We start from the raw sequence: 24,235 nt of genomic DNA, 5'->3' as shown, positions 1-24,235 counted from the left end.
ATCTATGTAAGTGATTTCTGAAGCAGAGCAAACCATTTATTTAAAGGTTTAATTTATCAACTTCATTCGTAACATGATTATTTAAAAAGTAGTTAAAAATACTGTGGAATAAATATAATGGAAAAATTAAAATGAATATTAATTATATTTTAAAATTATGTTTACACTCATGTTAAGTTGCTATCAACTACAAGTATTTTCAAAGTTTATTCACACTAAAGTTCATTTAGGGTCAAAATATCAAAACCCAAATATTTTTTATAGTCAGCCGTATTAATTTTTAAAACCAGTCAGGTTAAGATTTAATTTATTTATGTATTCTTGCTTTTAGACACATCACTTTGAACATAATCCTACATTCAAACACTAATTTTTATATTTGTTTTAAAGTATTTCTATTACTACTAGAATAATATACTAATTTATATTTTATTAGTTAATCATCATTCGCAGGAGTGGTTTATTATATGGTTTCCAAAATCAGATACTACATTGACTATAAACTACATTTTTTCTTATCAACATTATAACAAATATTGAAAATTCAAATATCTGATGTCACAGCAAAATCCATTGCAAATAAAAATCCAATGAGAAAACAAACTTTTTTATGGGCTTCTTGAATGATAAGGCTGTGATTAATATATAAATAAGGAGAAACCTGCAGTACTTAAAGCAACTTTGGAAAGGCATCACCATTTGAAGCCTACATTCTTCAATAGTCTGAAAAATCTACTCTTGGATATTCTCCAGCCCTTATGGACAGAATTCTGTGTGTCTTTACAAAAAATCAGCAATGAAGCATAATTAAACATTTCCGGTTTAGTATTTTATATTTGCATTTTTGTTCCCTTTATTAAAGCAGAAAGTGTTTAAGGGGAATTTATTTTACTATGTTTAAAAAAGACATATATCATAAAAACTAAGTGATTTTTCCCTTTATAAATAGCACACTCCTCACTAAAACTTCACCTATGGCATTTGATTGTTATTTTTTTCATTTATGACCAGTATGTTCATACTTATGAAGACATACCAAACAAAACTCACTGTAAACAATTTAAATGAGCTGCTAAAAAATGCAAACATTGCTCAAGCTCAGAAGGTTTCCCAGGAGTTGATGGACAGTGTGCATCCATCTAGTGAAAGTGAACCTCTCAGATCTTGATTCTCCAAGATGATGTGATACCATCAGTTGTAAAGCAGAGACAAAAGGCATCAACTGAACAGTTAAGCACAGAAAAAGGTCGAGAACAACTGGTTGTGGAACAGCTTCGGCCATTTTCCTTGCAGCTGAGTCCAATTCTAAAACCTACTGTGACCAAACCAGAAGAGATGGAAATGAATATTGCTCTTGCCCACCCTGGTGTTGAACCTCAGTGTATGACATAAATGACTGCTATGAATCTCAGGAAACTGGATATGAGAAAGTCTGCTGTTTGTACAGTAAGGAGAAGAAAAAGATCTACAATAAGGACGGACTCCATTTCTCACTAGAAATAAAAGGGATGAGTTAAATACAGCTTTGTTTTTAAGGTTACCAAAATATGAATATATTTTTAAAAATTTTGGTTTGTATCACTGCCTGCACCATGGTACATGCAAAATTATCCTGCGTATCATGTTTTGAGATCAATATGTATGTAACTTACAACAAAAGCCTCTGGGCTTTTTTTCCCTATTTCATGTAGTCTGAGATTTAGGATATTGTCACTAGTTACATCTATTCTTAAAGGATGGCTAACTTATTTTCTGCGGTGTTGGCTGGCACACCCACAAAGACAACATCATTGTTAAACTTGCAAATATATCCTAAATATAAGATTTTTAGATGAATAACAAAATATTGCAGAAATAATGTTGACAATAATCATATATGTTCCACAACTCTTTGAGAATGACAAAAATGCATTTAAATAAATAAACTTGAAAAAACCACTCTTTTTCCCCTTGTAAATTAGGAAGTACTTTGGTACATGTTGAATTAATGGGCTTTTCTGAGTATTTGAATGGCATTTCCTCTGAGTTTGCCTACTGTGTGTTTTTAATACTGGACAAATTTAGCTCTAATACAGACATTAGTGAGAGAAACTTCTTAAGAAATGAGGAAGAAGACTTATAAAAGCTGCAGTCTGCACAAGACTTTAAAAACAGCAAATGCAAACTCTTTAACTAATGTTAAAAATGATCTAAAGTCAATTATATTTGTGCTATTCCAGTTACATTTCTGTGATGCCAGAGTCAATCCATTATATAACAATTTTGTATTCAAAGTTTTTGCTTTATAAATATTATTCATTCATACTCTTCCTCACTGTTGCTATTCTTATTTGAAAATATAAAGCTTAGGGATCAAAAAACATCTGGATGTCGTACACATGGACATGTTTTAGTGGTGAAGGTGGTAGTGCTGAGCTAATGGTTGAACCTCATGATCTTAGAGGATTTTTTCAACCTTAATGATTCTATGACTCTATGAAAAAGTTCCTTTAGTTACCAAATCAAACAAGAAATTTATTAAAAGAAAAATACGTCTAAAAGGAAAAAAAAAAAAAAGGTCTTAAAAAAGAAAGAATTTATAGCTAGTAAGATTATATTCTGTTGCAGAAAATTTATTTTGCAAAAGAACGCTTAATTTTAAAAAGCTCAGTTTTTTTATAGAAGAAAAAAATATTTACATTAATAAAAAGAGGTTTCACAAAGTGGAAAAGAAACACGGTTGACTAAACTCTGCAATGTGCATTTCAATTTTGAATTTTCAAAATGAAACATTTTATTTGTATCCGAAAAAGCTGCTTACAGACAAGTCTTATCATCCTTTTTCTATCTCTCTGGGCTGTGTTTTGAGGCATGTGTTAGACTAATGATGCCAATCAACAAAATATTAATATTTTCCCAGTTACTCAACTGAAGCACATGATCATTCCTCAGTAATCATAAGAAGGCAGTAATAAGGATACATATATAAGATATTTAATACGTTACAAGTGTATGCCAATTGACAACATGACAATGGGTTCCTACAGATATGCTGAACTACCTCTGTGTAAATTTGTGAGTTCCAGGATGGCAATTAGATACTGACAAACTGCATGTGTTAAACCTCCAAGATTCCTAGGCATCCCTGTTAGAACAGCCAACTGCTATTGCACATGGCAATAGTCAATATTACAAGACAGTTTCTCAGGAAAAGGGCCTGTCAGTCAGATTATTATTTAAAAAAAAAAAGAAAGATATTTCAAAATAATACTGAAAAAATGCACTGAAGAAAAGAAATGGCTTTATGATTCCTTAAATCACACATTGAGACTAATATTTTTTAAAAGTTTTAATATTAAAGGCACCTTTTTAACAGGATGCCAGATCTCTAAATTGAATTGATTTCTCTGATTGCTCCTGAACCTGAATGGAGCCTACAAAAAGGATAGAGGGAGAATATTTACAAGAGCATGGACAGGATAAAGCAAAATAGCTTCACACTTAATGAGGGCAACTTTAGATATTAAGCAGAAATTCTTCATTTTGCAGGTGTTGAATCACTGGCACAGATTGCCCAAAGAAGAGGTGGATGTTCCATCCTGGGAAACGCACAAGGCTGGGTCAGATGGGGCTTTGAGACACCATGTCCAGAAAAAGGTGTCCCTGCCCGTAGCAGAGGGGATGAGATCATCTTTAAGGTCTTTTCCAATACAAACCACCTTTTTTTTTTTTTTTTGTGTGTGTGTGTGTGTGTGTAAAATAGGATAGCAATAACTGCTTATCTTGGAAAGCTAGAAGAGTTAGCAACTACCATTTTCTCAGAATTGAATATGAAATGACAGCAGTCTGTCAAGTGCAGAAAGGTTTTTCTTTGCATCCCTAATTGAAAATACACCTAGCTGAAACCCTCCATATGATTCTGCCCTGAAATACATGTAAATTATATTCTTCAAAGTCTACATTTTGTCTTTTACCCAGTGAAATGGAAGAAATGTGTGATATCAAAATTGGTATCACCTTTTTCACTTTTACCACCTGCCTTCTTGGGAAGAGCTGTATCTAGCAATGTTTGATCAACAGTACAGACAACACTGAAGTACTTCAATAAAGAAAAAATGAAAATAAATCAGAGTTAATTTTACCAAGCACAAGCTAGGTGACACACCTTCTTTATTTTTAGTGCTGAACAGTTTGAACATAGGATTTTCCCAGATCTCCTTTTTGGTCCAAAAGGTAGGATTTCTGGCTATGTTACTCCAAGAATAATTCAGGGATTCCCTCAGTACAATCATACACCACAACTCTTGATATGATCAAGAGCAGTAAACAGAACATGTGATAGGAAGTTTATTTCAGACAGGAGACTTGGTTTCCAAAAACAGTATTTTCTAAAGAAAGATTTCTGAATTAGAATATTTTTCTGTCCAAAAATCTTAATTACCGCCATACATAAAACAAAAATCAACCAAACCCTTGACCTTTTTGACAGGGATTATTTGAAAACATATTTCTGGCAAATGTTAAACACTTTCCCTAAGCCTACTCCCATTTTCATAACATACTACTTTCATTACATAATAACCAGCACCTAATTTGCAGTGCTGATACAAAACTCCCTAATTTTTCATTTCTCAACAAAATGTACATAATTATTCTCTTCAGCTGATAAAGTGACTTGAATACAGACCTCTAGTGCATCCTATCATAAACTCACCCATTCCTCTGACTTGAGAGCCCACAAGAACCCTACCTGAATGTACTTGTCTATATAAGTCAATTAAATAGCAAAAAGATTCAAAGATTTCATACTTTGATGTACCATGTTCAGGCATCACAAAGTACTCCTGAAATTTATATTATATTTTGGTATTGCAAAGCACTGTACACCTTACTCTCTGATTATTCCCTTTTGGGATTGAGAACTATGAAAACACTCCAATTTCAACAATTAATCTTTGAAGTCTGAGTTTAGAGATCAAGGCAAATAAATCTGAAATATTGGAAAAAGATTATTAAACAGGACTTTTGCCTTAGTTAAAAATTATTAACTGCTTGAGACCTAAAGCCAGGCAAGTAATCTTGAAATGTGTGTGTAGAGCATAGGACTAACTGGTGAAACTTTCACTCAATGACAGTAATTTATTTCATCACATAGAATAATTTTGTAAAAAGTATAAAAGTAAAGCAGGAAGGTAAGGGTCTGTAAAAATCAGATTCTAAGTTGGAGAAAAGGAAGTGAGAGGGTGAAAAACACTTACTATTTTTTCTCGCACTGCTTCCACGTGGTCGGTTCCTGGCAAATGTGCTGTTTGAACAGAAATTCCTTCTTCCTGAGCTTTTTCAGCTTTCAAAACCTCTTGTGAAATCCCAGTTTTCAAATCCTCTTTCTTAACATCTTCTTGCTCCTTAGCCTGCAGTCCCTCATAAGGTGCTTCAAATTCTGCTTTCTGTTCAGCAACACGGTCTTTAATCTCAGCTGTAATTTCTTCCTTTTTGTCTTCTAGATAGGGTGTGCTCTTTTCTGGGTGCACAGTTTCTTTATCTTCCTCCAACGTGCTAAGGGGTTTCTTTTGGTCTGAAGTTGTTGCAGGAATTTTGTCTGCTGAAGGTGTCTTTGACAGTTTCCCTCGTTGAAGTTTTGCTTCTTCTCTTTGACCTTCTTCTTGGATTTTATCCACTGATGAAGTTTTCTTAATTTTTTCATGTTGAAGTTTTATGTCTTTCTGAATTCCAGATTGGATTTTATCAACGGAAGCTGCCTTTGGCAATTTTACCTCCTGAAGTTTTGTATCTTCTCTCTGAGCTGCAGGTTGAATTTTGTCAGCTGACAGTGCCTTTGCCATTTTCACCTGTTCGAGTTTTGAATCTTCTTTCTGAATTCCCTGTAAAATTTTGTCAGCTGAGGGCATCTTTGCCAATTTTGCCTCTTGAAGTTTTATGTCTTCCTTTTGAACTCCATGCAAAATTTTATCAGCTGAGGATGTTTTTGCCAGCTTTGCTTCTTGAAGTTTTGCATCCTCCTTCTGAACTTCATGCAAAACTCTGTCATAGGAGGCTGTCTTTGTCAGTTTTGTTTGCTGAATTCTTGGGTCTTCCTTCTGAGAAGCATGCTGGATTTTATCAGCTGAGGGTGTCTTGACAAGTTTTCCCTGCCTAGGTTTTGCATCTTCCTTTTGAATTCCTTGCTGGATTTTATCAGCTGACAATGTTTTTTCCAATCTCCCCTGTGGAAGTTTTGGAGCTTCCTTCTGAATGACTGGTTCTTCTTTTGGCTTTGCTGCTGCTGGAGTAGGTGGTGTGGAAGTCTTCTGAGGGGAATGTGAGACAGCAGGCACAGGCCTTTTTTGAGGAGAAGCAGGTGGTTTGGATGTTGGTTGTGCAGGGCCTGTTTTGGGAAGTGGCACCTTGCCCATATCTCCAAGTTGTCCTGACATTGCCCTTTGGGTCTGGCAGTTTAAGCACAGCCATTCCTGTACCTGTGATACAACAAACATGAAGTTACTTATTTGAAAAAAGTAACAATAAAATCATACAGTGTTTTCAGCTGATAGAGTTGGATTCTTTCAATCTGAATGCTATGCATACTGGTAAGTTATTTCTTTTCTTTCCTGCTCTTGCAGGAAGATCCATAGCACCATTCCAGAAATGAAGCATATTAGGTTCCAGAAAGCCAAGATGAACAAGAGGCACTGCAAAAACTAACAGCAACAACATTTTTTCCAAAGTATTTATGAACTATATGTGCAAGCTTTGCTTACATATTTCTAACATTTATTTCTTTCTAAAGCCCCTATAATCTATCAATAGATCCCTATAATTTTGCAAGCCTGAGAAATAAAAGACCAACTGGCACTCGTGTTTCTCTGTGTTTCTCTTAGGAAATCCCGTCTTGAAGTTTTGTATAGGTATCTATATAAATTTATTATGGCTGTAACTCAACAGGAAGATCACCTCTTTGCTCACTTTACTGCTAAATCCCTGCTGCACACTGGCTCCTTTTACTCTTCTTCCCAGAAAATCAGAAGAAAAGGACAAGTGCTTCTATCTGTGCAAAAGATCTTATTGCCAGTTGCCTAGCTACCACATGAGACAAGTAATCACACTGTTTCCAGTGGGATTTAGTTTATAGTTCCTTTAAAATAGCAAAAGAAAATTTTAAGCACAGAAAGAAAAGAAAAAACCAGACTCTTCTGGATACTAGAGTACCTAATGAAGATTTACGTCCCTAGCACAAAATGAGCTCCACTGGTGGATAAGTGGTGGATACTGTACAATAAAATCTAAATTTAAAAATAGCTGATCAGCTGTTTTTATAGGTGATATATAAATCACAAGAAACACAGATAATATGACAAAAATCTCAAGTAAGAAAAGCTTATTTGGATTACTTTTATGGAAATGCAACTAAGTAGAGGCAATTTAACATATAAAATTCTCTGACAAATTTTGTTTCAGACACAAGTAAAGCAAGAATGTACGCATTATCGTTCAGGTCATCAAAAAATTGTCTTGTGTATTTATTATTCTACTTTTAGAGAAATGACCAAACTAGTGAGCATCCTAGTAATTGACACAAAAAGTACTTAATAATAGCACCCGATAATATTGTGCCAATAAATGCAGTTTTTCAGCTGAATCAGCCATCTCCCTAACACTTACTATATCCTTTGCAAATCTAAACTGAATGTGGCTCTGTATCAGACTGTTAAACATAATTTTGGCTTAGTTCTTCTGTTGAAGAAAACATTTAAACATAATCCTCCAGGATCTATTATCCTCCCCCTTAGGAGTTAAAGTGTTCCAAATACAGATCACTTGTTTGGGAAGCACTTATCAAGAAAGATTATTTTTTTTAATGAATGTGCAAAATATAACAAATTTTTTCTGGCAAATATTTATTTTAGATGGCGTTATTGGGAATTCTTACCATAGTTTCCTCTCTTTACCTAGAAAACAGTACTGGGACAACAGTGCTGTCTTTGACAAACTGAAAATAGAAGCAGTGCTCCAGGAAACAATTTCCCCCAAAGAAAATCATGATATTATTATTTGAAGACTACAATGGACCAAACAGACTAGATAACCGTTAGCATAAAAAGACTACTGAAAAAAGATCTCATTTCATAGTAGTTTTGACTGTTTTCTTATAAATTTTGTGAAGATCAATATAAAAAAGTTGGCAAAATAATTATCATAGTTATATTTTAAATTTATTGGAGGGCTGAAAAGGTTTTAAATTCACAAAAAGGGGAGAGATTTTGCTTTATCTATTAAGCCAGAAAAATGCTTACTTCCCAATGTAAGCAGAAATAATATCATTATTATTTGTGCTAATATAGCTTCTGTCAGCACAGGGCATGAGAATAAGACAGTACTTAAATGTAATAAGCTTCTCAGAATCTAGCCTTAGTCATCTTAAATTACATAAAAACACAATGAAGCGGGTTCTGCCATGAAATAATCCATGGTTCAAAAAATTTATGCTATCAAGATATTCTTTGTGAACATGTAATTTATACTTTAAATTCACATGCTCTTTTCGTAGTATCACTTGTTTGTCCTGTTTTATTTTTATTTCCTTATATCCATAACCATTTTCTAGGGTCTTTATATGTTTGTTTCCTTTCTATCTACATTTGGCAGTACATCTACATTTGGCTCTTCTCCTAGCTCTGCTGATTATGCAGATTCCATCCTCTCAGCTGCAGCCTACTCACTACTCATAGACTTGCTCCTTCTCAGATTCATCGTCATTTCCCCTTCCCTCATTTAAATCCTTCACAGACTCCGTTCTTTGAATGCCTGTAAAAACTTTAAGAACTCTAGTAACAGTAATAAGTGTTTAAAACCCAAAACAGTTACCCAGTCACTGTTTCCACGGCTTGCCATCCCTATCTAGTGTCTTTTCCCTGGAGTAAATTTCTGCAACTCAAGGACTATGCTTTGTTCTGAGCACATGTTAATATTCTTAAAAAGGAAAATAATGACAATTAACATGAGGAAAGGAATTTGATGATTAGCAGACTGCCAAAATGCACTGAATTTTGTCAAAAGATGGAACTCCCAGGCTTGTCTCTCTGCCCTAATGATGAATGCGCTAGTTGGGAAATAAACTGGAATTTTCCAGATATCCAGTGAATCATGAACCTTGCCACTGTCCTCTTGGACGTTTTCTATATGTGCATTTATTTACCACTTTATTTTTCAGTGCTGCAGTATAAGCCTTGCATATACTACTCCCAAAGCTTTGTGTTTCACACAATGTTTATTCATTATCATGCAGATATTTGGTCACAAAAGAGCCTACAAAAACCATCTTATAGCACCAGGCCTCTAGCTCCTGATTCCCTGTCAGAATGGTTCTCTGTAAAATCAAATTTTGTACCATGAATTCATATGCCTCAGTCTTAGACTTGTCTTTTCCTCAGTTAACCTCATGCCCTGAATGCAAGCTTTTCCCTAAGGCTATCTCTTCAGTTAGCCTGTCAACCCAAATTTATTAGGATTTTGGAAATGGACATCATCTTCTTTTAGCAGTCTTCTCTAGATAAACTGTATTTTTTCTAATCTTCTAATTCTTCACACCCTTTGGTTCCTGAATTGGCCATAGACAATATGATTGGCACTACAAGTGCTTTAATACCCTGAATTCACAGCTCTTTGCCTATGTTTTTAGCAACCCTTACAATCCAGTATTGCTGGACAGAACAAAGTAGCTCTGTCACAATGCTCTCCTCACTCAGTTTTGTAATACACAAATGTCATTATGAAAAGGGCACACATCTAACATTCATTGTGAATGTCTGTTTTTCAGTCATCAAGCAAGAGCTCTGCTCTGCTTGCTACAGAATGGCCCTTTCTGCAAAGAAAAAGGAGTGAAGGAACTCTTGAAAGGCTCAGCTCAGAGTTTCAGGTGTCTGATTCAAGGCCTAGGCTGGTACAGCACAGCTGAGAGCCGCCAGCTCAGTTTTATTGAGGAAAAAGGCTGCTGAGATCGTATTTTAGAGAAAGCTAGGTGATGTTAAAAAATAAAAGAGTAAAACAATATAGTGTCACTGGGAGAAAAATTCAGGAAGCCATATTCTGACGTGAAGAGGTGCAAAGCCAAAAAGAGAAGACAGAGAAGTGGGTGGTAACAACCCAGCAAGTGCAAAGGTTGGCTGGTATGTTCCAAGGAGGTGGGGAAGTTGATGCTTGCTGACCTAACCGGGGATTGTCTGGCCAGCAGATACTATCCAAAGGCCTCACTGAGGTGGTGAGTATGCTAATATTAACAACCCTTCATCCTGTGTGTATTCATCCACAAATTGCTCTGTACTCCTCAAGTCTGTACATTTTCCTTGCTGTGTCGCTCTGCCTGTGGTAGACATTGCCTGGACAAAATGCAGAGAGGGAAGGCTACATTTCCATCTCAAATGGGAATGCAGGACTCAGCATTTCCTTGGGATTTGTGATCTACAAACTCAAATGCCAAGTAGGTCTTCTACCTCTAGAAGGATGATTTAAAGTGCTAGACCTACATATGAAAAAGTTACCACCTATGCTGCATAAATTGATAGAGAAACATAAATATTCAGAGCATGACCACAAAATTAGACTGTAGGTCTGGTAGAAGAAAAACACCCCTAAAATCTCACATTTTCTCAATCCAGTGTTAGGCAGGCAGGAGGTAACTGTGCAACTGAAGCCAGTTTGGCAGAGACAGGGTTCAGAGTGGAGCCTCTGTGGCAACCAGAATTAGAAAAAATGCAGAGGTTTTCACAGATACAGTGTCTATGAAGGTCATACACAAATTTCTAGGCTCATTCTCCTGAATTTACACATAAATTTTTTCTCAAATGTCACTTAGGAACTTAAACTTATTTTTGGATTCCACTCCAATTGGAGAAATGATGTACAAACAATGCTTAGTCAGATGGCTGATTTTTGGAGAAGAGGTTAGAAAAAAGTGGCTAATTTAACCTAGGGAAATGAATCCCGCAAATATGACTTATATGGGAGGAAAGGTATATTAGCTGCAAACCAAATGGATACTAATTGCCCATGGACAAATTTTGCTTTAAAATTTGAACATCTTCCTGGCCAGTAGTGATTTGAACTTTGGAGTATAGTACAACAGGAGTGTGGTATAGAAAGCCACCATTAATTTCAATATATGATGTGATTGCCAACAAAATCACTCAGTGATTCATGAAATCCCACCAGTTTTAAAAACTGCATTTCTGTAATAGTAATCATGAGCAGAATGCATTGTATCATTAGCATTAAATAAATTCACAGAATTTAGCTGACTTTAAACATCAAGGTGTCTTTTAGCCACCAAAGAGAGATCATAGAGATCTCCAAAAACTGGTTCAGATGAATTTAAAGCATCACATTAGAAAAAGCAACTGTAAAAATCCCTGCTAAATAAAGACGTTTGTCAACAGGAGGAAGAAGGGATTACCATTTCAGTTTAAGAATGGGGTTTTTTTATTTTCTAAAGTTGCAATCAAGATGAGATTGTTATCTGAACAATGCAAAACAAAACATCATCTTTTCTTTTTCTCAGATAAAGAGTTTCAGTATGTGATTGAGGAAGACTAAGTCATCTCAGCCTGTCATTATTGTTACTAATTGTTACATTTACTTATATGCCGTCACAACTATGAAATAAAGTTATTTTCAATGATCTCTTTTTCTTCCATACCAAGTAATAAAAGAAGAGAGTTGTAAATACTGAAGCAGACTACCAGAATTGTACAGAGGAATTGGTGTTTCTCCCATGTGTCAGGAATTATCTGCTCCTTAATTTAATAGGGTTGGGACTGCTGAATATTTCACTCAGCTATGTACAGATGAAATACAGAGTATGACAACACAAAGATGACTCACTTCTTCAAGTGATGACAATTCTGAAATGTGCATACCCTTACCTTACTTCAAGATACATCTTAATACCTTCAGAAAAAGCTCAAGTTTTGGGTTTTTTTTCAGCAGTTGCTCTGTTGTATGGGAATTTTTATTTTAGCAGTTAAATTTAATAGATAATGGGATTTTTATGTATATAGCGTCTCTGTATAATTTAATTTCCCTTAGTTATTTTGCTTAAATCCCTTGGAGGCTTAGAATTATGCTGTCAATGCACAAAAAATGTATCCCTAGTGTATATATGCACCATCACAGATGCAAAAGAACCAAAACTGTGGAAAAATAACTGCTCTTTTATTGAGGAGGGGCAAACATCACTGTATTTGTTTTTACTCTGCATCTAACTGCACTGTAATATGTTTGTTGCTGTTTTCATGCATCATTATAACAAGATGACTAAAAGTCCTCCCTTGTATTAGCAGGTTTTGCTTCAGGGGGGCTGTTGCCCAAAACAAAGGCATGATCCTTACTCCTCAGTCTTACACAGAGAAATTCCCATCGAGCACTTCAGTACCCCTGGTGACCACTTCTTCTGTCACCATGGGGGGAGGGAAAAAAAAAAAAAAGTGAAGGAAAAAAACAATAAAGTGGATATGGGTACCGTTCAAAGGCCAACATTTTGTTTATTAAACATTTAAGATAGTTTTGGATATTGATGAAAATCAGTTTTCTGTCCTTACACATCAATGACTATACAACTGTCTTATTCAACAGTCTTCTAATCTACGAAGCCCATCTCAGAGTGGTTCCTGTTTTATTTTGGTATCTTGTTTCACTCACAAAAGCCAGTGCAGATAGAGAATTTACTGGCAGGATGAGAAGGTAATAATTACATTCATAAACATATTTCAGTGTATATCTGACAGAGTCATAAAAAACATTGAAGAGACATTCTCTTTCACAGGTTTATTTAAGGAAATTCCCAATTAGATGACTAAAACAATTTCTGTTGGCTTGCATACGTGACAAATGCCCACGCTGTTGTGCCTTAATGAGTAGCAGCATGTGACCTCTATTAATGCTATTCTTAACTTGCTTTGATAGAATTGTAGTTCTTAAAGGTTTCTGTAGATCCTACAGACCAAAGAAATCCAAGGTTGTGTTAGTAGCTGAAGTCATAATTTTATGGTAAAAAAACAGTTATATTAAATAGTTATTTTATAAACCAGTTTAGTCAGAGCTTTAAAAATGTTAGGCTACTGTAATCCTTCTTGGCTGTATGGCTGTATGTAGTTGCTGAGAAGCCTCACTATGCTACTTTGTACCCCTTGTTATAACAGTCTCAAAGAATAACTCTTTTCTGTGCGTCCTAGCAGCTGAACCACAAATTGGTCAGCAGAATACGTGAGTATTCCCATCCCACCACGGCTATTATTTGTTGTGATCTGACAAAATGTCTAGTGTCACAGATGGCACTGAAACAGCAAACAACACCATCCCCTGAAGAGTTTGTGGTGTATTCAATTTTGTGTTCAATGCTGACCTTTTACAGACAGTCCAGAGAAAATTGTTTTTGTTCTAAAACTAGATCTAAGGTATGGAACTAGGTTCTGTAGCAAAAAAAGGAGAACTGTTATTTTCATTATATCCCACAATATGTATTTCATTATAAACTACAAATGCAATCTATCTGAACCTTAATGGATCATACATACAAACACCTTAACCATTCTTTGTAAAAACTTTTTACTTTGGGCATCCCCAATAGAAATACAGAAAACTGATGTACATCATTACTCTGAAAAGTCATTTTGGATTTTGTTTGCTCTTGCAAATCAGATAATCCTAACACTAACATGTGTAGTTCACCCAAAAATATGCTTTGAAAAACCAAAAATCTCTGCTAAGACAGATTGAAATGTGTGTCTTTTGTCCCCATTTTACTTATTATTGCATTAATTTTTTAATGAAGAGGGATCTGTATGCTTCAAGTGAAATGCTATCAGCAGAGATGTAAATACCTAGAGAATAAAATATGAAATTTGTTTTGTTTTGTTTTGTTTTGCTTTGTTAACTCCTAGCTCCATCGAGTCTCATCTAACCTAAATTTTAAATACTTAACTGAGGACCTTAAGTTATGACCCTCACTACTCAGATTCACTCAGCAGGCTATGGGATGTTCTCTCCAGATATGAACAGTGTTGGTGGTCTGACTATTGGATCCATTCCTGATTAGGGAGAGATCCTGCAGCAAACTGTGCTCCACACAGACCACTTCAAGGATGAATGTGAGATTTGCTCAAAGCCTACACGATAGTCCAAAGATAAACCTTCCTTAAAATAGCAGCCTGAAAAAAAGACCTAAATCTTTAATCTGATACTTAAATAAATGGTCTGATATTCAAAAGCTCCAAATACCTGAAGACAGTTCCACTGACTCTTTTCCATTTTCAGTTCATCTCTTTTGTTTGAATCTTTTTAATCAGAATCACAGTGTACATATCTGTTTTGTCAGTTATTTTTATTTTACATGGCTTTATAATTTCAGTTTATTAGCAATGCTTTATGTATAATGTTTGCTTTCAGTGTCATGTGGAAAATATCTGAATCCTTAAGATGCCTGAAAATGACAAATGATAGGCAAAGAAACAAGGAGACAAAAAAATGGGCGATAATTCATGGTCAAAGAAACACACTATTCCTGATGAAGAGAAAACAGGTCCAGCAGAAAGGGAAGGAAGGTCCTTTACCCAGCTTTGGAAAAATTATATTAATTATTAGCTACAGATACAGTAAGAAGTTTGCATGTAACCATTTTCTGATACACTGGCAGCTGCCATGGCAGTAAAGAGATAAAAGACGTAAACAAAGGAAATAGATATGATATCTGTGCAGAATGACTATGGCTCTGTGTGATATGGTACAGGCTGAGAAGCACACAGGCCTCCCAGCAGCTTCTTGAGCTCTTGCCAATGGACATTTCCCCTAAACACCCAAAAAGAGGAGGTGAAAACCATACCAACCTCCCTGCCACGGGCAGTGTGCAGAGATGGTAGAGCATTAGAGCACAGAAATGGTCACTGGCTGGTTTCGCAACACATGGACAGAATAACGCTTAATCATCAGGTGTGGCCGTTTTCACTGATAAGAGGCAAATTCCCAAACATTGAGGCAAGGCAGCACAAAGTCTAGGGAAAGGCAAGGGGAGAGATGAGGTGCAGGTGCAAAAGGGAAAAAAACAAGATTTTTAGTCTCTTGGCTTCATCCTCTGTGAGGTGGCTGCTGACCAGCTCTCAGGAGACTGTGGTGACACGTTTTAAGTGACAATAATCCTTTCTGTATATCCTCCTCATTGTTTTGACCTTGCACTTTCCTGCCCACAATTTTGCCTTTGTGCCACCATATGATAGAAAATATTGGAAAGATTGTCTTAAAAAGAACATGCCATTTAGTCAGCAAGAAAATCCTGTCAAAAACTGTAACTCGCAAAAGGTGAGTGTGCTGTGTTCTCCTGTAGCTCGGAAAATATGTGCAAGAAGAATTAAAAATAAAATACTTTTCTTGGGAAAGTTCAGAACAATATTCATTGCAAATTCTTCTCAATATTTTGTACAGAAACGTGAGTGCAATCTGTTTAAAAGTACAACATACTGTGATGCTACAGTATGACTTAAAGCAGATGTTTTCTTGGTGTTTAACGGGCAAATAAATTCTGTACACTCCAGCAATTACACATAATAAGCTTGAGTTTACTTTCAAGAGACACCATAAAATTGTGCAAAGAAAATACCAAATAATCTAAATCCATGTAAATCTGCCCAAAATAAAGTACTGCTAAGTCTCAATATAAATATCAAATTGTTACGGTGCTCGTAATTTCACATTGCAACATCAAATATAATAGGAAAAGACAGTTCTTAAATGTTGGGAAAAAAACAAAAACAAAAACAAAACCCAAACCAAAACAACAACCAAAAAAACCCCCACCAAAACCAAAAACAACAACAACAACAAAAAACCCCAAAACCAACCCCGTGAAAAAATCTAGGGACTTTATTTTTCTGTCTCATTAGTGTCAATAAATCTGTCATAGCTCTTTGGAAGTAAGGGCAAGGCCCCAAAACACTGAACTATATTACTAGTACTCCATTTCCCACTGGACTTGCAATGCAAGTAATAGACACATTATGCTTGAAACTTTTTTGTTTTATCCTTCTAAAATTAAGTTTTTCACATGTCTCAAAATACACACGGTACTACCAAATGGGGAAAAAATTCCCTACGCAGAGAGTGAAAAAAGAAGTGCCTCCAAAATTACTTCCTCGCCTTTCACTTTTTTTCTATCTTCAGAAAGAAAAATAATCCTCTCAAATCAACTAGTCAGCTCAGGTCTAATACTAATTACACAATTACTTATATAGTTTAGATGATTCAGAATTTCTCCTTGATGAGAAGACAGAGGATCTCTCCATACACCTTCGAAAATATTTCATGGAAAGGGAAAATCCATAATTTAACACTCATATATGCATGAATGATACATAGACAGACATCCACACACATACAGATGTATGTAGCACACAGGAAGCCAAATAAATTTATATTCATATAGTTTTATGTCCAGAAGGGGTCATTATTTTCAACAGATTTGATTCTTTAATACCAAAATCCTTTTAATTTCACAAAGAGTTTTCTATTCTCAACCTTTCAGCATTTCTTAAAAAGATAACCAAATTTGTTGGGAGAACTCTAGCTTCAAAGAGGATTGTTCCAATAATTTCTCTATCCACTGGATTTTTTATGTGTTGGCTCTTAGGTGGCATAAAAATACAAAAAACAAAAGCTAGAGAAAATATGAATTTTAATTGTACTTATATTTTAAAATAATCATATTAAAAATATGAAAGTGTAATCTCTAAAGGAAGTAATGCAAGATCAAGATGCATGTAATACAAGCTCAGCACTTATCCACATCATAAAGCTGAAGTGTAAATGGGCATTATACTCACAGTCTCTTTTGGCAAAAAGTATCAGTTTGTCATGAAAATATCTTTGGGTTTAAACTACATAACACCCTACAACAATAGTGCTAAAAAAATATAATAAATACGGCTCTACTGTGAAATAACACATTTTATATTTGCATTTATTGTATTCTTATTCTTATTCTTATTCTTATTCTTATTCTTATTCTTATTCTTATTCTTATTCTCATTACTACACCTAATGTATTCATACTTGACAGTTTTGTACCTTATGTCAGGTTTGACAAACCTTATTCTAGTGGTTAATATTTGTATCATTCTTGCAGCAGAAACTGCAAGGAAGCTTAACTTTTATCTTGAAAACATGGCCTGTCTTGAACCATGTTTTAAAAGGGTATTTGATGCTAAAGAGTCCTTAGTAAAACTTTTAGATAAATTGAAAATTGACAAAAAGTTTTAGAAATACTTTTAAATACTTTTAATCTACTATGTTACTGGGTTATAAAGATAACTGCTCTTTTTACTCTGTTATTTCAGAAGCACACAGTTCTCTTACTTTACTTGGAAACCCAAAATATTAAAATATGTCACAAAAAAAAAAAAAAAAAAAAAAATTGATTCCTCAAACCTTGGACTGAATTCTATATTTTCTATCCCTTATTAAAAACCTCAAAATGGCAAAAAAACCCCTTAACATAAATAGCAAATAAAAAATAAGAGCAACATTCATTTGAAGTTTTATGTTGTCAAATGTGTTGCTGTTATTCAAAATAGACTGATTTTATTTTCTCATTAAAAGTCAATTTTCAAGTCTTAATTAATTTTGAAGCATTTGCTCAATTCTTGAAACACTCTTTTAAATAACCTGTTTACATCATAAGTAACATGATCTAATCCTTAGTCTTCCAGAATGAATGATACTAATGTCAGCTTCTAATTAATTTAATTGTGTGTTCTCTTATAAGTCAAGAACAAACATCTGGAGATAAAAATTAAAAAAAGTAAATAGTTCTCAGTGGTTTGATGTACAGTGAAAAGTAAAAAAGTCAAAAAACACAAAATGAAAAAACCTCCCAAAAAGCCCACCTCCAAAACTCAAAAACTTCCTCCTTATTTTTGTTCTCTAGGCTATGAAAGCCCACACACGGCCAATGGAATCCTGATGATTAAAGTGAATTAAGTGTCTCACCCAGTAGCACCTTCACTTTTCTGTGCAACAATCCTAAGCAAAAATGTTACAACCACTTTTATTGTTCAAACCACTTTTATTGTTCTTTTATTCTTCTTCAAAGACAGACCCAGAGTTTTCTGCTACTTACAAGCTCTCCATTCACCTCAGGATACTCCTATAAGGAATAGTCTAAAACTAACAAAATAGCATTTTACAAGGAAAAAAAAAAAGGCACAAACCAGTAGATTTGTTGGTGATCTCTAAATCTCCTTATTTTCCAAAAATTATCAAAATTTCCACCAAAAAATCCCAAAAAGAAAGAAAAAACTAAACCAATGAACCAACCAACCAAACCCACTCAAACCAACCAAAACAAAGCAAAAACCACAACAGACTTTTGGTAAAACTATCCAAAATATTTTTTTTTACTTCTTGGTTTTGTGGCATCTGAACAATTTAGCTACTACATTCTCACCTTAGTTCATAATTTATAAAAGCAGGATATAATTTTGTTTTTTTTTTTTCTTCTAAAGAAAGATATCTTCAGAATAGAAAGCTACTCATAGTTTTATAAAACTATATAGCTTAAATTAGGAATTCACATTTAGATTCTTTTTAAAAAATTATATATATCATTTAAGGCAATTAAAAAATAAAGCAAACTTTTAGTAAAATATGCATCTGAGTAAAACCAAAAAAAAAACCCCACCCAATTCTACTATAATTTGATAGAAATTTTAAATAATCTCAGAGAGCAAGAGCCTTTGTCAATATGGGTTATGGAGAACTGAAGATAGAAAAGCATGGACAGTGTATTACAGAGATCATAACTCCAGATGTATGGCACAGACAATTCAAATTGCATCCTAAAACACAACAGAAATTATCATATCTTTATTATAGTCCATGTAATCAATTCCCAAGTTTTTGACACCAGAATAATATGCAGTCTGCTTGTAAAACGAACCATTTATGGAGCTCTCTTTATAAAACATCTCTAGGCAATGAAGTGGAAAGTTCACATCTGTCTTCAAGGGCAGATCCAGAAGCAGTTTCCAGTTTGCAGAAGTGAACTCTTTTGTACATCAAAGCAGTAAAAATTATGTCCTGCAATCACCTGTATTTAATATAAACCTAGTACTTTAGAAGTAATAATTTTTTAAAGACAGAACTTGTATGCTATCATTTTAACTATTCTGCAAAAACAATTAAGTAGACTTTATTTTTTTGAAAAAAAATTGGGTTTCTACTGCTGTGTTTTCAGATATGATGTAGTATAAATTTAGAGTTGTGTAAGCCAATTTGAAAAAAAAAAATATTTGCAACAGAAAGGTGTTTTTATTATGCTGGTATCTGGGGAAAAAAAATAAAAAAAAAATTAAAAAAACCCCCAAAGTTCAGATACTAATTCAGCTGACTGTTCATTCCATAGTGATGTTTGGGAAGTGAAATCATACCCAAAATGCCTACCTAGATTCATAAAATTCACCATTTTAAGTTTTTGTAAGAGATCTTATTGTTGATTGACCACTTACATCTATAACCAATCTGACAGATTCATTTTTCCTTTCTTCATTCATTTATTAAGATTTTGCTTCAATCTCCCTCATTATGTTACATTGGCACTTAGAAAAAGAATTATCCTTTAATGCTTCATTAGCTACTTCTCCATCATAGTTAAAAATGTACATTACATTATGAATTACAGTAAGTGTGTAGCTCACTCAGATAGTACCAGCTCTTTTCAGTTCTCTCTTTCTCATAGAGTATTTGCCCAATAAATTCTTCATGGGACATTGCATCTTACAGAACTAATTTGTAGATGGTGCATAACATTGCCAAAACATTCCTTAGAAATGACTTATGGGAACAGTATTGTTCTCAATAATCATTAATGAATTCAATTGACAATGTTGATCATGGAAATAGGTAAACAAAGGCATACCTGCAACAAAATTGAGCATTCTATGACAAAAGCTTATCTAGGAAATTGTAGAATAAACTGTGCTGAACACATGAAGATAGAGAAGAAGTAAGCCTGGTTTTGTCTTATTTTACGTAAAAGCACTCCCTGAATTAAATCAACAAAGCACAAGAAATAATTTAATAAGCAGACACACAAATAAAAGAAGGAAATGGTTTAAGAGTTTAACAAAAACTGAAAAAAACAGCAGAAGTCAATAATTAGAAAAGTTATGAAAAACAAACTGTAGCACAGTGCAACACCTGACAGGATGAATGTTCACAAAGAGGCATCACGAAAAAGAAACTCAGCTGCTGGAGGAAGAAGCGCAGCAAAACCCAGAGGACCCGGGTGGCTACAAGTGTACAAAAAATGCATTTTTCTCTCCTTTCATCCATAATGATCCTTCTCATAAAAAAACGATGATTTAAAAAAGAGAAGATGAGTGCTGCTCTATTTATCATGGTTTGGTAACCACTTTGTGTTATGTAACAGCAGTAAGTATGGTAAAAACACGCTTAAATAAAAATGCTTCTCTGCAAGAGTGGCTAATCTGCCTTTAGAACTTCTTCTCTAAAACCTGATGAGATCTCTAGGAAGTTGCATGTTTCCTAGTTTGATTTGAAAAACATGTCATTGTTGGTCTATTGTAAAAGGATTCCGTCTGCAAAAGCAGGGTATGAAAAATTATCATGGAATCACAGGAGCCCAAATAAATTTTTAAAGAGTTTATTTTTAATATGAATCTGTTTTAATCAATATGTCAGAAAAGGCAACCTTGTTGTCAAAGGGATTATCCAGAACATATATGCTTGATGGAGTCTTTTGTGCCACCAATCAGGAAATTAACTCACCAAGTTTCAAGAATTTCTGGAGGTAAGAAAATATGTCACACTCAGTCTTAATAAGAAGACTATAAGTAGATAAAAGATATAAATGAAGTTCTAGAAATTATTAAAAGTCACATTAAACTTAATGCAGCATTTCTGACTCAAGCTACTTTTCTTAAATCCCACTCAATAATGTGAATGCAGTTTATATTTGCTGCCCCAAACCACCCACAACCCTCCTCAAGCCGACCCAGATTGATTCTACTTGGTTTCAACTCTCCATGCTCAGCTGGAAAGTGTTATAATCTTACTTTTTTTTTTTTTTTTTTTCAATGATGAAAGGCATAAACTATTTCTAAAATGTCTTGTGAAAAAACTTCAGGACCACATTACATTTTTATATTCTGTGCATATTTTTAATGAGCTACTTAGAGACAGCTAAGGGAAGAAAAAAACCACTGCAGAATGAGCAGACTAAAAGAACCTGGAAAATGCAATTTCAGGCCAACAGAAAGACCACATTTTAGGAAGCTCAGAGAAGAGGTACATATTTTGTGCTACTTTCTGTTCCCATTACAGCCTGACAATTTTCACAATAAAATAGAAAAAAAAAAAAGTTTGTGACATTTTTGTTCACATTAAAATCTATGTGACAAGAAGGCATTATGAATTTTCCGTTTTCTATTCCTTTTACAATCATTCTTGCAAGAATAAATTGTACCAGCATTCATGACTGACAGTTTATCACTCTGAGCACAGATCCACTAGATAGGTAAGCAGTATCTGATTTTAAGCTCATATTTATCTGATGAGATTTACAAGTGTCCTCAGTAAAACTGAGACCTTTGCCAATTTATGCAAATGTCATGTCAGATATAAGTAAACATGAGGCTGACCTACAGAGTTCAGATGCTAAAAACCCCCAGTGAATCTAGTGCCACATGTGAGGTGCAAATAAATATTTATCTCTAAATATTTTCTTTAGGTTTTCTGTCTGATCTAAGCTACTTATTGTAAGATCAGTTTCAGACCTGTGTTATGTTTTCTAAAATATTATTCCTTTTTCATACTCTACCATTCTTTTTTCTGTTTTACACAGATGATGACAAGTTGCATTAAGACAGTTTGCTCATTTCAGGATGTCAGAGTCCTGCTCAGACTTTAATTCATAATGCTCATAAGAAAAAGAACCATTTCAGCATTCTGTGGAATAGTGGAAATGTATTTGGAAAAGTTATAATTTATTTTAGACTGCTCAATGAACCAGATACCAGCCCAGCAATTGATCTTTGGTTTAATGTCTGTATTTCCTTTTGCTCTCTGCTCACATTAATTTTGAGGAAATTAGATTTTTTATTTGTAGAAAAAGAAAAGGTCCCAAAAGTTTGATGATAAATTTTATAAACTCCTGCTTTCTATGGTATTCCAGAAAAGTGGTAGGAAAAAAAAAAAAAAAAAAAAAGGACAGACCATTTCACATCTATGAACTGGACTCCTTCTTAGGCCTTTTCAAAATTCTACATAGGGACAGTGTGGTCATTCTAAATATCAGGGGTTTAGAAAGAACTTGCACAAACTCCAGTTAGTTTTCTAAAAATTTTGGAATACAATTATTATTACCCCCCCACTAAAAGATTTCTGGATGATAAACACTCTCCAGTCTTCATGTAACAAAGAGCATTTGTTGACTTATGCAATACACATCTAGAAGAGATGCACAGTTGTGACTGTTGTAACATTCAAAAACTGGCAATGTGCTTCAATGCACATCAATAATTGCCATTGGGAAAAAAAAAATAAAAAAAGCCAATAAATCCCAGCTGGAAACTTGAGATTATGCGTTTCCCATTAAACACTTCTGAACTGTTAAAGATTCGTTATGATTTAAGGTAAGTCTGTTGAAGTTCATCCAAAAGAGATGAATTAAAATTAAGATATAAAATGTTTTTAAGGGGATCAAATGTTTCCTGTGCCACAAACTATGAAAAAAATTAGATTATTTGAACTGCAGAAGGATTAACTATTCCTTGAATATAGAAGACTTGAACTAAAGTTAATCATATCTGTTCAGCCCACACTGGCTAAACAGAATATTTGACATGCTTTTTGTGGGGTTATGTATGTCTGTCTACCTACAAATTTAAAGTTTCTAGGTGTGTAGTCTAGTAGTATTCACCACATAACCATGACAGAAAAATTTAATATTCTAAATTAATACTACGACTCACCATAATCTTCAACTCAATTTTATAAATAGGTAATTTTTCAGATCACACTTTAGTACTTAATAAAAAAGACTATGGAAGAAAATAATTTGAAAGTGCTAGAAAGACAACTTTTGAAGCCTGCTCAGCCTCTCTTCTGGAAAATACAAAAAAGAACAAAGTACAGAACTGTAAAACTACCTCTCCCTCTTCAAGTGTAGAAACATCATCTGAGATAAGAGAATGGATGTCAATGGGACATTAATCTTACCTAACCTAAAACACCTGACAATATACCTGAGCTAGGTAAAACTAACTTTACAGGGTATGAAAGAAGTATGCTTCTCATGAACACAAGTCATTGTCTCATTTATCTGTCTTAAAATTTAATACAACACAGGCCTAAAACATTTTAAGAGAGAAAACTAGATGTTAAATCTGTACCCCACTTAGCCATTAGAGCATTTCCTCTCAAGGTACGAGCCATGCTGTTTTGGGGCATCAGTCTCCCTAATGGGCAGGGCCCCATGGCCACATCTTAAAAGAAATGGGTCGATGTATGTTCTCAAAAACTGAGTTCAAGTGGCACAGCAGAGCTCCTGTCTGTAAGTCTTCCCTAGCCCTTTCCCCTAAAAGCAAATTAGCCCAAATCAGAACGACTCCATCCAGACTGGCTGCAGTGGCGTTTTGCAAGTTATTATGCAAATTGTGACCATCAACTGACCTGTATTAATATAAGATATTGTGTGCTAAAAACATTACAGGAAACATGCTGACTGACAGTACAAGCAGTTTCAGTCTATAATTTGTTCCACAACTCATGATTAGTTTACTAATAATTTATATTGCTTATGGTCTCATTATATCCATTGTGTTGGGGCAAGAACATAATTTCAGTACAGCAGTAATACTTTTTGTTTTGCACTATTCCATTAAATATTTCAATGTACTCAGGACAAATCTATGTTTTGAAAGAGACTAAAGGGAATTGCTATATCTGTCCAAGTTAAGCATTGTAGGTGAAAATGAAAATAGACAGATTCTACCTTCTAACTAAGAATAGAGTTTAATTCTGCATGAACACTATGAATGATTTCACTCATATATAATTTGATACAAATTAATGATAACCTCTAAAATAGCATAGCAGTATTTACATTACATATCAGCTCTTAAAGAGTCTAGTTTGGTCATTAGTACAATCTGAAAATTGGTACTTAATTGTAAATTCTTATACTTCCATGTTGTTCAGT

General features: G+C 34.3%; 1 protein-coding gene across 6 annotated transcripts in view; it reads right to left on the bottom strand.

Moving 5' to 3' along the window:
- Positions 1-24,235, bottom strand: part of PCLO (piccolo presynaptic cytomatrix protein) — a 322,274-nt gene that overhangs the window by 176,814 nt on the left and 121,225 nt on the right. For all 6 annotated transcript variants that reach the window (XM_066182777.1, XM_066182779.1, XM_066182780.1 and 3 more), the window contains exon 4: positions 5,238-6,455. In XM_066182777.1, coding sequence (XP_066038874.1) covers positions 5,238-6,455 — 1,218 coding nt within the window. The remainder of the gene's footprint in view (positions 1-5,237; positions 6,456-24,235) is intronic.

The sequence above is a fragment of the Chamaea fasciata genome, unplaced genomic scaffold (genome assembly GCF_029207755.1).
Source record: "Chamaea fasciata isolate MVZ Bird 193981 ecotype frontalis unplaced genomic scaffold, bChaFas1.0.hap1 SCAF_5, whole genome shotgun sequence".
NCBI classification, from domain to species: domain Eukaryota; kingdom Metazoa; phylum Chordata; class Aves; order Passeriformes; family Sylviidae; genus Chamaea; species Chamaea fasciata.
This window is presented reverse-complemented; position numbering and strand designations above follow the sequence as displayed.